General features: G+C 36.5%; 1 protein-coding gene across 1 annotated transcript in view; it reads right to left on the bottom strand.

The window, feature by feature from the left end:
• LOC128696532 (protein Aster-B) overlaps window positions 1-14,486 on the bottom strand; it is a 156,766-nt gene that overhangs the window by 77,827 nt on the left and 64,453 nt on the right. Inside the window, exons 3-7 of the mRNA XM_070094665.1 lie at window positions 12,325-12,502; window positions 8,177-8,420; window positions 5,563-5,666; window positions 2,468-2,644; window positions 1,756-1,950 (exon numbers count right to left, since the gene is read on the bottom strand). Of these exons, the coding sequence (XP_069950766.1) occupies window positions 1,756-1,950; window positions 2,468-2,644; window positions 5,563-5,666; window positions 8,177-8,420; window positions 12,325-12,502 (898 nt within the window). The remainder of the gene's footprint in view (window positions 1-1,755; window positions 1,951-2,467; window positions 2,645-5,562; window positions 5,667-8,176; window positions 8,421-12,324; window positions 12,503-14,486) is intronic.

Below are 14,486 nucleotides of genomic sequence, written 5' to 3'. Positions count from 1 at the left end.
CTTTACCTTTCTTTTACTCTCCATATACTCTGCTCTTCTTATAACACTTCTGCTTTGTAAAAACCTCTCATAAGCTACCTTTTTCTCTTTTATCACACCCTTTACTTCATCATTCCACCAATCACTCCTCTTTCCTCCTGCCCCCACCCTCCTATAACCACAAACTTCTGCCCCACATTCTAATACTGGATTTTTAAAACTATTCCAACCCTCTTCAACCCCCCCACTACTCATCTTTGCACTAGCCCACCTTTCTGCCAATAGTCGCTTATATCTCACCCGAACTTCCTCCTCCCTTAGTTTATACACTTTCACCTCCCTCTTACTTGTTGTTGCCACCTTCCTCTTTTCCCATCTACCTCTTACTCTAACTGTAGCTACAACTAAATAATGATCCGATATATCAGTTGCCCCTCTATAAACATGTACATCCTGGAGCCTACCCATCAACCTTTTATCCACCAATACATAATCTAATAAACTACTTTCATTACGTGCTACATCATACCTTGTATATTTATTTATCCTCTTTTTCATAAAATATGTATTACTTATTACCAAATCTCTTTCTACACATAGCTCAATTAAAGGCTCACCATTTACATTTACCCCTGGCACCCCAAATATACCTACTACTCCCTCCATAACATTTTTACCCACTTTAGCATTGAAATCCCCAACCACCATTACTCTCACACTTGATTCAAAACTCCCACGCATTCACTCAACATTTCCCAAAATCTCTCTCTCTCTCCTCTACACTTCTCTCTTCTCCAGGTGCATACACGCTTATTATAACCCACTTTTCACATCCAATCTTTATTTTACTCCACATAATCCTTGAATTAATACATTTAGTCCCTCTTTTCCTGCCATAGCTTATCCTTCAACATTATTGCTACTCCTTCTTTAGCTCTAACTCTATTTGAAACCCCTGACCTAATCCCATTTATTCCTCTCCACTGAAACTCTCCCACCCCCTTCAGCTTTGTTTCACTTAAAGCCAGGACATCCAGCTTCTTCTCATTCATAACATCCACAATCATCTCTTTCTTATCATTTGCACAACATCCACGCACATTCAGACTTCCCACTTTAACAATTTTCTTCTTCTTATTCTTTTTAGTAATCTTTACAGGAAAAGGGGTTACTAGCCCATTGTTCCTGGCATTTTAGTTGACTTTTACAACATGCATGGCTTACAGAAGAAAGATTCTTATTCCACTTTCCCATGGATATAAAAGGAAAAGTAATAAGACAAAGAACTATTAAGATAAAATCAAAGAAAACTCAGATGAGTGTGTATAAATAATTGTGTACATGTGTAGTGTGTAACCCACAGATATCAAAGTAATAATGGTATACAAAACTAACAAGTAGATAAGTAAAACATGAGCAACCGATTGAAAATTGTTGGAATAAATACCTTCTACACAGTAGGTTTCATCAGTTCAATACAGAGGCAGCAAATATGGAGACAACAGTAGTGTAGAGGAAAAAATGATGCAATCAGTTCCTCAGCCTGAGGGACTGACCACCTCATACTACTTCAAGGTTGATGGAATGATCACTTCTTTACCATTTCCACTGCTTCTCCTGTCTCCCTGTTTGGCACCTCTGCATTCAACTGACAAAGCCTAATGTGCAGGAAAAACATTTTGGAATAAAGATATCTATCTGTTGCAAGTGTCTTATTAATTCAGATAGCTTCTATAAATCAGAAAGCAAGCAAGAATAGCAAGCATGGGTACTCACTTCAAGTGAGTCGACACTGTACAACTTAAGGTTTCTGTTAAGACTGGAGGATTCACAGGTACTATGTGCATGACTTGTGTTTTTGGTATCGTCTTCGGTGGAGGGAGCTACGTAGTCATCATCATCACTTGTAAGACCCAGTTCATCACCATAACTAGAATGAACCCACTGCCACAGCTCTGTTGCACTCATTTGCTGTAGGAAGATATAAAATGCACTCAAATTATATGCTAATGTAAACATGATCTTTCTTCTTTCAACAAACCGGCTGTATCCCACCGAAGCAGGGTGGCCCAAAACAAAAAAAAAGGTTTCTCTTTATAACTTTAGTAATGTATACAGGAGAAGGGGGTTACTAGCCCCTTGCTCCTGGCATTTTAGTCATCTCTTAAGACATGCATGACTTATGGAGGAATAATTCTGTTCCACTACCCCATGTAGAGTGTACATGATATTGTGAGTATTTAAAAATTAAAAATGTACTCAAAATTCAAACAATGGTGTGATATGATTTCTATTTACTCAAATATCTATATTAAAGCAGGAAATAAAGCTTCAATTGCTAGTTTCCCTTCTGTTTCAAAAAATCAGAATTGCTTAATTCAAAACTAAATAGCAAAAGCAATACTGGTAATGTCTGTAAATTTAATTTTAAGTGCAGTAGAAAACAATATTAGTGATATATGAAAATAAAAGCGAGAACCAAACATACCTGATCCATTAGAGCATTTTGCCAAATCCGAAAGAGCATCATATAAGTCTTATCTCTAGATGCAAATGATGTAAAGAAATGCTTCTCTCCTTCGGTTCTTATTTCAACTGCATTTGGAATTACTAAAGCAGTCTTCTCTTTTGTCATGGCAATTATTTCCTTGCTTTTGATGCAAACCTGTTATGATGGAAAAATCAGTTATTTAAATAAAGTACAGTACATTAGTTTAGCATCTGTGCTAAACCATGAGGAAAGGTTGGCAATGCTGAATGTATTATAATTAATAATCACAATATACAGTAGGGCCCTGGTTTATGGCACTTTACTTCTTAGCACCTCGCTAATACAGCCATTTCAAATTATACCCAAAAATTCTTTTAAATGGCTCCTGATTCACTATCATGACCTGAGCTCCTGGCTGGGCATCCATGTGTCATTTTCTTTCCCTCAGTTTATTTACATCCTCCATGAGCTCCGCTTCCCTCTCAATTCTGTTTGGAAACTTTCCAAAGTTTGAATTGTTTCAAAGTTACTGCATATTTTATATTAACTCTTTTTGTGTTACAAGGGTAGTTGTGATAAAGAGAGTCAGAAATGACAAAACTTAGTGTGCAAGATATGTCTTTGGTTAAGATAGGACTGAGATAGTACTGATAATTGTACTTACATATCTTTCTTTCTTTCAACACACCAGCTGTATCCCACTGAGGCGGGGTGGCCCAAAAGGAAAAACGAAAGTTTCTCCTTTTACATTTAGTATACTTACATATATCTATACCTAAATACACTTGCACACTGTGCTGGCATGCAGGTACATTAAAATCACTATTTGGCATTATTACGAAGTAGGAGCAGCTACGCAGGCGAGGGAGTAGTTAAGTGTGTCCCACAAGTGTTGAAGAGGCAATAGCATAAACATGTCACCCTGGGCACTTTAAATGTTGTATATTACGTTATTGTATTATTTTCATTAATCCAACTATGACACATTTTTCAAAATTATATAAGAAACATAGTACAGACAACCATACTAGAACAAATTGATAACCGAGTTATGGTAGCCGGGCGGGCGTAGTTTACAACAATTACAATAAGAGGTTCTCTCTAGTTCACTACCACCAGAAAAACAGTGTATATTACCTGGGGTAAGTGTAGGAAAACACTCCTTCATATGCCTTACTCATAAACAGCATCACTCACTCTCAAGATGGTATGCTGCCATGAGCCAGGGTTTGTTGTTGTGAGCCAGGGTATGCTGCTGTACTGCATTAATGTGAAAATAATTTAAGTGTCACTAGATGATCCTAGTTGGATATCCAATACCTGTCCAAGCACCTGTTTAACCCTTTGACTGTTTCAGCAGTATATATACGTCTTACGCATCACTGTTTCTGATGTATTTATACGCGTAAATTCTAGCGGCTTCAAATCAAGCGGGAGAAAACTGGTAGGCCCACATGTGAGAAAATGGGTCTGTGTGGTCAGTGTGCACCACATAAAAAATCCTGCAGCGCACAGTGCGTAGTGAGAAAAAAAAACTGACCGTTTTTTTTTGGATTAAAACGCCGACTTCGAGGTGTATTTTTGTATATTATTTATCGTTGTATTCTCATTTTCATGGTCTTAGGTGATAAAATGGAAAACATATTACAGAAATAGAGATGATTTTTATTACTTTCATAATAAAAACAACCTTGAAATTGAGCTCAAAGTAGCAGAAATGTTCAATTTTTACCAATGTTCAGGAGTAAGCAAATCACACCACATGTCCAATACACGTCAACTGGGGAGTCTAATATTCTTTCACTAGTGTACTGATATTATTTATACCATTTTTACAATAATGCAGTAGTCTGCATAACAGTAAATTTTGTATTTTTTTTTTGTATGAATAAAAAATCAAAATAGAAAGCAATAGTAATATAAGAGGGGCCAAGAGATGTGACTAATGAACAGAGGATATGTTATTTTAGTGCCAAGAATGTCTACATTGTTTATTCTGGACCCTATTTTGAAATTGGCATCTTTTTTAATTTGTGTGAAATTGGCCAAATTGCCAATTTCTGACCACTTTATTGGGTAGTTCAAATCGGTAAATGGGCAGTTTCTTGTACTCAACTGATAGAAAAAATGGAGTTCTAAAGAAATAGCTATGAGTTTGGTCAACTGGAACAACGGAATTGGCCAAAAACAGGGCTCAAAGTCGGCGAAATCGCCGATGCGTATATGTCACCGAGACCGCTAACTTTGCGGGAGTGTAATTCCGTGAGGTTTCGACCAAATTTCGTACTTTTCGTGTCATTACCACTGGGAAAAGATTCTCTATCATTTCAAAAGAAAAAATAATTTTTTTTTCCCCAAAATTTATCAACATAGAATGACAGTTTCAGAAAGGGGCCTGCGACAGTCAAAGGGTTAATACATGTCCATCTGACCAAGTCTATTACGTGTCCACCCAAAACACAGACATTATGTACACATTTACGGAGCATTTTCCCCACAATACCATACACCTTACTTTATATACAAATTATCTTCACATTAATGCAGTAACTTGCATAACAGCTGCCATGAGCCAGGGTGTATTGTCAGTGATTCAGTTGTTTTACAGAATTTGTGCACTCTGCATCTCTGTATTCTGGCAATTTTTTACAATCCTTTTACTTTCGTATCATTTTTTTAGGCCTAGCTCTATTGCACATTTAATATACAGGAGGGCCCCACTTATACAGTGGGCTAGTTCCAGGCTACTGCCATAGAGCGAATCACTTTCTTTTTTCACTTATAAATGGATATAAATGCTTTATAACATGTGTACACTATCATATATTAAGTTAGCAGAACTAGGCACTGAAAAAAACAAAATAAAATAAAATATACATACAGTACACTCATTACTTAAAATCTGTTTGGCAGACTTTATTCTGTATTATTTGCCGTTTCCAAGTTTGCTGGATTTTTAGGAATATAACTTCCACTCTCCACAAATTCATCGGGATGGCTTTAGCTGCAATTTCAATTTAAATATTTTTTTTATATAAATTTGAGAAATTTAATGGTTTATTACAATATACAGTAGGGAAATGTGTACTTACAAAGGTCTCCCATCCAAATATTTTGGAGTAAAAACAAAAGTAGTTTGGTGTAACATAAAGGCGCCCATGAACCAAAATGTCCTTTTGTAATGCACAAGAATAATCTGAAAGGAATAAAAGCACATTACATGTCAGAATAAATCTACTGGTTATAAAAATTTATGTTTAAAAGCTTTTGCTTCAACCTACCTGATGGTCTAGTTCTACAAGGTATAAGCTCATACTTGGCAGAAAATTATGGAGAAAGAAAAAGGAGGAGACTCCACAGTATATCCAGTACAGTTGTGATAAATAGTTTAAAACTGACAAGTTGAAGATTGAGACACTTATGCAACATGTGGGAATCTTTATTGAAAAAAACATTTCGCCACACATTGGCTTCATCAGTCGATACAAAGGAGAATGGTGAGGAACAGGAGTAGTTTGAAGTAATCAGTCCCTCAGCCTTGAGTCAGTGTAATCAGTCCATCAATCTTGAAAAGAATATAGCATATGTGTGAGGTGAAGCAGTCGTAGGCAGTATCACACTTGACAAATCCAAATGTGGAAGTAGGTCTACATCCAAAGGTTGGACAAGTGTTTAAGAATTCCTTGTATTAAGAGCCCATGATGTTGCAGTGTCTGACGGATGTGATAAATGGTTTAAAACTGATATCTGTTAGACACTGCAACATCATGGGAGCTTGATACAAGGAATTCTTCAACACTTATCCAACCTTTGGATGTAGACCTACTTCCACATTTGGATTTGTCAAGTGTGATACTGCCTACGACTGCTTCACCTCACCTGTCTACAGTATATAAGCCACTTCTTCACACATATGCTATATTCTTTTCAAGATTGATGGACTGATTACATCAACTCAAGGCTGAGGGACAGATTACCTCAAACTCCTCCTGTTCTTCACCATTCTCCTTTGTATCGACTAATGAAGCCACTGTGTGGCGAAACGTTTCTTCAATAAAGATTCCCATATGTTGCACAAGTGTCTCAATTTTCAACATATCCAGTACATTACTGTGCAATTAAATTATTGTTACTGAAAAAAATCTCAAAAGAAAACACTCATTACAAGAAACAATCATATTTTTTTTTTCAACGAACCATCCGTATCCCACTAAGGCAGGGTGGCTTAAAAAGAAAACCAAAAGTTCTTCTTTTTTAAATTTACTAATTTACACAAGAGAAGGGGGTTACTACCTCCTTGCTCCTGGCATTTTAGTCGCCTCTTATGACATGCGTGGCTATGGAGGAAGAATTCTTTTCCACTCATCCACTTAAAAATAATTGGCACAAATGGCGTGCAAAAGACTTTTGGTATTGCTGACCAAATTAATAATAGTCTCAATCTAAGGCACCATGGACTCAGGTGATAGATAATGCAGTATTATATCCAAACTTTGTGATGGACACAAGAGTGAAACATCTGCTCTATCCAAAAATACTGAGAGTTTCCTAAAGTAGCAAGCTGGGCCTTTTATCATTCCTTCTTTATAATAATGGTCAGCTTAAAGTTACTCAACATCTTAAAACTAACACTTTTTCTGATCACATATCACTTCGTTTTTTTAACCATAATTTGTTAACCAAAGATGATGGTCAGGGTAAGATCTTTTCTCAGAAGTTTGGAAGTGCCCCAAAGTTGGGAGGATTGCCCAACTGGAGCCAAGATTTTTTGCTAAATTTTAAAGAGCTTTACTGGAACAAAGGCAACATTAGTGCATTTCTGCCAACAGCAACTAGCTAAGGCCCCTTTTGCATAAGAGAACATCATCATTTGTTTCGACCTACATCATCTAAGCCATAACAGAGCTTCAGCCATGAGACCTTAATTTTTATACTGCATGTAGTTGGTTATGTTAAATCTGATTTACAATTAATAACTACCTCAGATCTTGGACAAAATTAAGTTTTAGAGATGCCTAAAAACCATAAAATGCATCTCAAAGTTACTAAGCGTAGCTTAATTACTAGTTTAGTTACTAGAGTACATCATGGTAGAAAAATAAAAGAGGACTTTTAATGCAATTAGTCTAGTAATACATTAACATAAGTGCAACATATTTCTATGAACACTATACAGCAGAACTTTCAGTAATTTTCTTTTTCTTTCAACAAATCTTTTTAAATTTAGTAATATATATAGGAGAAGGGGTTACTAGCCCCTTGCTCCCGGCATTTTAGTTGCCTCTTACGACATGCATGGCTTACGGGGAAAGAATTCTGTTCCATTTCCCCATGGAAAATTTAAAGTAATTTTTTTTTTTTTTTTTCAACAAGTCGGCCGTCTCCCACCGAGGCAGGGTGACCCAAAAAAGAAAGAAAATCCCCAAAAAGAAAATACTTTCATCATCATTCAACACTTTCACCACACTCGCACATTATCACTGTTTTTGCAGAGGTGCTCAGAAATACAACAGTCTAGAAGCATACACATATAAAGATACACAACATATCCCTCCAAACTGCCAATATCCCAAACCCCTCCTTTAAAGTGCAGGCATTGTACTTCCCATTTCCAGGACTCAAGTCCGACTATATGAAAACAACCGGTTTCCCTGAATCCCTTCACTAAATATTAAATATATTAAGATAAATGTGACATGCACTTACCAACAATAAGTCTTTCATCTGAGGGTAAATCCTTGAATAATCTCTTCAAATCTTCAGATCTACTTTTGTAGGTTGGATTCAGCATTTTATACCATGCTTTATTGCTCTTTTTATCACTGGATTTAGAGTCCCTGGATTCTTTTCTGTCTTTCACCAAAACACCATTGACACTGCTGCCAATTTCAGGAGTACGGGGACCATCTACTGAGCGACACGACTCTGAGGATCTACTTATAGAATCAAGCTAATGGAGAAAATAGAAAAATAAGTTAATTTTCATGCCTTTAAGATGACTTAATTTTACACTAGTAATGGAAATTACTAATGATACAAGCATCATAAATATTGATCCACGTACAGGAAAATCTCATTCAGACAATATATCAGGTAAGAAAGGGCTTGTATATTTTATGTTCAATCATTTATTAACCTTGCTCTAATTTTTAAACTAAAAACTATTACTGTATTTACTTTATACAATACAGTGCAACCTCAGCTTACAAGTTTAATCCATTCCGTGACCTAGCTCGTATCCCAATCTGCTCGTAGGCTGAGTTAGTTTTCCTCACTTAAATTACATTACTGAAATGCCATTAATCCGTTCCAGCGGAATTCCTGCTCTCAGGAGTCAGGATAAAATACACTTCAACATAACGCTAATATCAACTCTATGGCTTATTTATCACACTTAATCTGATATGATATAATAAACAATATAAATAAAACAGAAACCTGATATATACTCTAGAATGAATAAAATATGTATGTCATTATGTGAAAATTGGTGGTGGCCATTCTCCTGTGAGCTGCTTCTCCATCAACCACAACAGTAGGTTCTCTATCTTTTCATAGACAGAGGTCAGCTGCTTAGAAATTACTGTAATACCCTTTGCTGACGCTATAGCCTTCATAGACTCCTTCTGCTTTAGTATTGTACATATCGCAGAGGTGCTACGCTGGTACTCCCTGGCCAAGTCCTTAACCCTCACACCTCGTTTGTGTTTATCTAGGATTTCATGCTTTATTTCCATAGACATCATCCTCTTTTTCTTCTCAGGACTGTCCTTTGCACTTGCCTTCTTAGGACCCATGGTTAGAAAAAAGAAATTAGGCAGAATAACTACATGAAACGTAAGCAAAACACAAGAATTCCTTCCACCACGAGTAAGCACGTGCACTGGTGATGGTGAGTGTTGCTGTGGTACTCTGCCATCTCGTGGAGGCGTTCTGAAACTCTCTTGTTATTTTAGTAATATTATTATAATTCTTCTTCTTCTTCTTTCAACAAACCGGCCATATCCCAAAGAGGCAAGGTGATCCAAAAGGAAAAACGAAAGCTTCTCCTTTTTAAATTTAGTAATTTATACATGAGAATTGGTTACTAGCCCCATTATTATATGTATTAATATTATATTATTATTATTATTATTATTCTTACAGCCTCTCCTCACTTAACTGCAGAGTTCTGTTCCTGAGACCATGTCGTTAAACAAATTCGTCGCTAAGTGAGGAGCATACTATAAAGTAAGTTCGGTTCATCCATCTTTGATATTGTTTTAATGTCACCTTTGCACCATTTATAACATTTCTGGTATATTTTTAAATGTTTATACAGTAGTGTACTGTATATTGAAATAAACAGAATAGATAAAATCAGCTCTAATATACATTATTTAGAGTATGCATACTGGTCAGAGAGCCTGTTGTAAGACCAAGGCGTTGGTAAACGAATATGTCACTAAGCGAGGAGAGGCGTATTATTATATTGGGGAAGCGCTAAACCCGTATGATTATAAAGCGCCTGTGGGGAGCAGGGAATGGAAGATATTCAGGCTTAATTTAGGGAACTGGAGCACAGATACAATTCCCTAGATCAAGAGCCCTTCACCAGCATCAAGGAACCTCCCTTGAGGGGTAAGCTAGCATCCTGAATTTTGGCTCGTATCTAGAAACAAAGATTTGACCAAGCGACTGCTCGTATCCTGAAAAACTCGTATGGTGGGGCACTTGTAAGCCGTGGTTCTACTGTACTACAGTAGACTGTTATTTAACACGGTACTGTTCCTGAACATGTTAGGTAAAACCGTGTTAGATGAACTGAAGAACTTATGGGAAAAATAGCATTATGTTCCTTGGAGCTCCCGAAAAGCCAAACAACTTTTTTTTTAGACAAAGAGATCTCAGAAAATAAAAGTGAATATGCAATTATAGTTCACTGTCGTGATATATTACTGCTTAAGACTACAAATGCAATAGAAATAATAGTATTTCTTACCTTAAAATGTGGGTAATGGTGTCTATAGATGATTGTCAAGAGAATGGATATGCATGGTGTGGCCCTACTGGGCTGAGGTGGATGGTTGTTGATTGTCAGCAGAAGTGAACAGTAGAGGTTCTGGTACTGAAGTCAATGGTTGTATTGGAGTGTGCATAAATTCTGTAGTGGATCTCTGGGCTCTTTTACCCTGCAGTACATTATACTTATACAGCTGACAGTAAGGCATCATCAGCTGGTCTAGACCCCGTTTCAAAGCACTGCTTCTAGATTTGTTAGGGTCCTCTTCAGTGAAAAAGTCTGCTAGTTTAGCAACAACATGGAATTGCTCACATAACTGCTGCAGTGTTAACTGTTTTTCTTCAGGTTCTCTTCATCTTCTTCTGTTACGTGGCTCCCTTGTATCTGTGCATCGAGCTCTGCCAACATTTCCTCTGGATTCCTGACTTCATCATCATCTTCTAAGAGCTCATTCACATCTATTTCATTTATATCAAAACCATCACCTGGTAATCTCCTTGCCAGCTGAACAATTTCCTGAACCTGACTCTCAAGCAAAGGAAAACCAGTCAAAGAATTAACTACAGAAGGCCATAACTTTCCCCAGCCTGCATTTAATGTTGATTGGGGCATTTCATTCCATGCACTTTTAGCGTAGCTGATGGCATCTGCAATGTTAAATTTATTCCAGAAGCTTAGTACTGCCAGGTTGGAGTCAGAGTCCACTGATGCAACTATTTTTTTTTCATAACTTTTTTTGTGTAGTTACACTTGAATGACTTAATAACTCCTTGATCTAGTGGTTGAATTAGAGATGTTGTATTTGGAGGTAAAAATACAGTGGACCCCCGGTTAACGATATTTTTTCACTCCAGAAGTATGTTCAGGTGCCAGTACTGACCGAATTTGTTCCCATAAGAAATATTGTGAAGTAGATTAGTCCATTTCAGACCCCCAAACATACATGTACAAATGCACTTACATAAATACACTTACATAATTGGTCGCATTCGGAGGTAATCGTTATGCGGGGGTCCACTGTACAACCTTTACATGTGGGGTCACATCTAGCAAAGCTTGTGGATGAGTATGGGAATTATCAAGAATGAAGAGAGCCTTGAATGCAAGGTTCTTGCTGTGCAGGTAAAACTTCACTTCAGGAATAAATTAATGCTTAAACCAGTCAATAAATATTTCCTCTGTCATCCATGCTGACTGGTCTGACCCCCAAATTACTGGTATGGTGTTTTTATATATACCTTTCAAAGCACGAGGATTCTTAGAGTGGTAAATAACTATGGGCTTACACTTGAAATCACCAAATTTTTTCCCTTCCCGCAAACTGAACCGTGTTAAATTAATTTTACGAAGTGTTGCATAAAATTGTGCCGCAATTCTTCAATCGTGCTATAACCAAATTGTGCCAAATAAACTCGTGTTAAATAACGGTCTACTGTATATTATTTATAATCACTATCACTCCAAACACTGTAACATTATATCAGCTCTGTACAATATTAGTTTTAATTATAATTCTACTTCAAATATTACACAACCATAGTCAACATTGTACAATACATCCTATGGGCTTTCCAAATATTTTTTTTTTTCAATGTGCCAGCCATATTCCAGGGTGATCTAAAAAGAAAAAGCAAAAGGTTTTCTTTTTACATTTAGTAATTTATACAGGAGAAGAGGTTACTAGCCCCTTGCTTCTGGCATTTTAGTCTCCTCTTACAACATGCATGGCTTACAGAGGAAGAATTCTTCTCCACTTCCCAATGGAGATGAAAGGAACACAATATAATGACCAAATTATAACCTATACTGTAATAACAGTAATGTGATAATGCATTAGGCTCAAGTCACTTACTAGCTTATCAGTTGGCTGGTGTTCTGCTGGAGTCTCTGTAAAAGATCGTTCCATGCTACCTTCTCTTGAAATAAAACCAGAAGCATCATTTTTATTTGCTCGATCATCACTGCTATCACAGGAAGTTTGACGATTCATTAATGTCGGACTGGGCTTTGGACTGGGCGTTGGACTTTTGCTGAAAAGGTAAATATTAATATAAATATTTTTTTTATTAAATTAAGATTCTTTATAGTAGTTACAATATGCCATAACAAGACAAAGCTGGCTGATCCTTATTATTTAGCCAGTAGAAAAAGAAAAAGAACACTAATCACTGTTCACACAACTTGAGAGACTACTTGAATGACAAAGCATCAAAGGTTCCACGGAAGACCTAGGATGGTGGTTCTACAGAATGGCAGTGAAATGGAAAAAAAAATGAAACCAGCATTTTATTCTTAGAAGAGGCTTCAGCGCAAGTATGCGACCTTTCATGAAAAGGGGGATATAAACTTGCAAGTTCCTAAGAGAAAGAGTTACCACATTTTACAGAGAACAAGACACTCCAGTGTCGAGGATGCAACCCCCCCCCCCCCAATTCTGACTGGCTAAATTTTTGGGGGAAAAAAAAAAAAAAAGGAAAACAGCATTTTGGCTTCCAAGATGCTAGGTAAATTTTCAAGATTTATTTTGGGGAAAAATAGCGTCTTCGATGCCATAAAATACAGTAGTGGTGGAAAATACTGTATACAGACATGAGGCTCATGGTTGTTCCAATGCGCTTGGTACCAAGCTGATGATCTGCTGAAATGGGTTCTATTTCCTGCTGAAATGGGTTCTATTTCCTGACAAGATGTGGGTATTTTATAAAAAAGACATATTGTACTGTACAGAGTACATCAAACAATGTTGGAATAATTTCCAATACTGTACAAAGATGTCAAGACTTTTCTCCCAAATTTGTATACCTCGCATACTGTTTTTGTGTCACTTTATTGGCCAATTTATTTTCCTGATATCCCATTCATCTAACTGAAAATGATTCAAATTTATACGTTCGGTCTTCACTAACTTCTTCCTTGAGCTTCAGTCCTTCATCAAGCATCAAAGTTATCTCTGACAGCTATTAATGGTCCTTTGCTTTTTTTATCCCCATTGGCTAGCCATTAATAATGGGGACAACTCTGAATCATCCATAATGATTCTCTAAAATTATCAGTATGTAATTATTTTAAATAATCAGCAATTACCCAAAATCTCAGAATCATTATTTATGATTATCACTATGTATAGCCTATATTCTAATTATAATCTATTATAAGAAGCTTTGTTTTATGTCCATACAAATATTTCAAGTGTCAAATCAAAAGAAATGGTTTTTCAAATGATGTCTGGAAACAAAGAAGCAGCATGTCCAGCGTCTCTATCAGGAATACCAAAATACGATGCAGTACCATTATTACTTGGGTTCAAACAATGTCTACCTTTCCTTCGCACTACTTAGCTTCTCGACAGCTTCAGAACTTCACTTTGAATAACAGTCACAATAATATGACTTGAATTGATATTGGTCCATGACAAAATGAATGTAGCCTAATATCTCCTCTCCAAGTTCTAGGTTAAATTTTAACTGAAACTTTAATTTCCTAATTTAACTGCTACCTCCTGAGTCATGCACCACCAGCCATGTTGAATCCCAATAGTCTGAACTTTTTTGCCTGTTCAAATTCTCAACTTGCTCTTGATAATTAAAAATCTCTGAGCAACAGCAGTCATATATGATAGGTAGGTATATCAGAAATGAGTACGTATGCAGTTACAAGATTATGTAACTTGTCAAGGCCCCCCTACCCAAGGGTAAGACTATATCAATGTGCTTACCCATCTTGTTACTGGTCCCATACATAGATGCTTATATTGACTCACAAAATATTCATATCTATTTTTTCTTTTAATATACTGTGATTTACCTACCATTATTTATCAACACTACACAAAGCTTTTTAAGTAAAGTATAGGGTATTGGTTATTATTGTATCTTGATTACCATATACTGTATTGAAATGTCTAGCACCTTCATAAAATAAAAAAGTAAACTCCATAATAGAACTGCATAACTGTGGGGGCCTATCACAACCAACAGATCAAATAAACTTCTTAGGACAATACCTACTATGCCA

This window comes from Cherax quadricarinatus, chromosome 47 (genome assembly GCF_038502225.1).
Source record: "Cherax quadricarinatus isolate ZL_2023a chromosome 47, ASM3850222v1, whole genome shotgun sequence".
In the NCBI taxonomy this organism is placed as follows: Eukaryota; Metazoa; Arthropoda; class Malacostraca; order Decapoda; family Parastacidae; genus Cherax; species Cherax quadricarinatus.
Note: the sequence above shows the minus strand (reverse complement) of the source record. Positions and strands in the feature narration are given on the sequence as shown.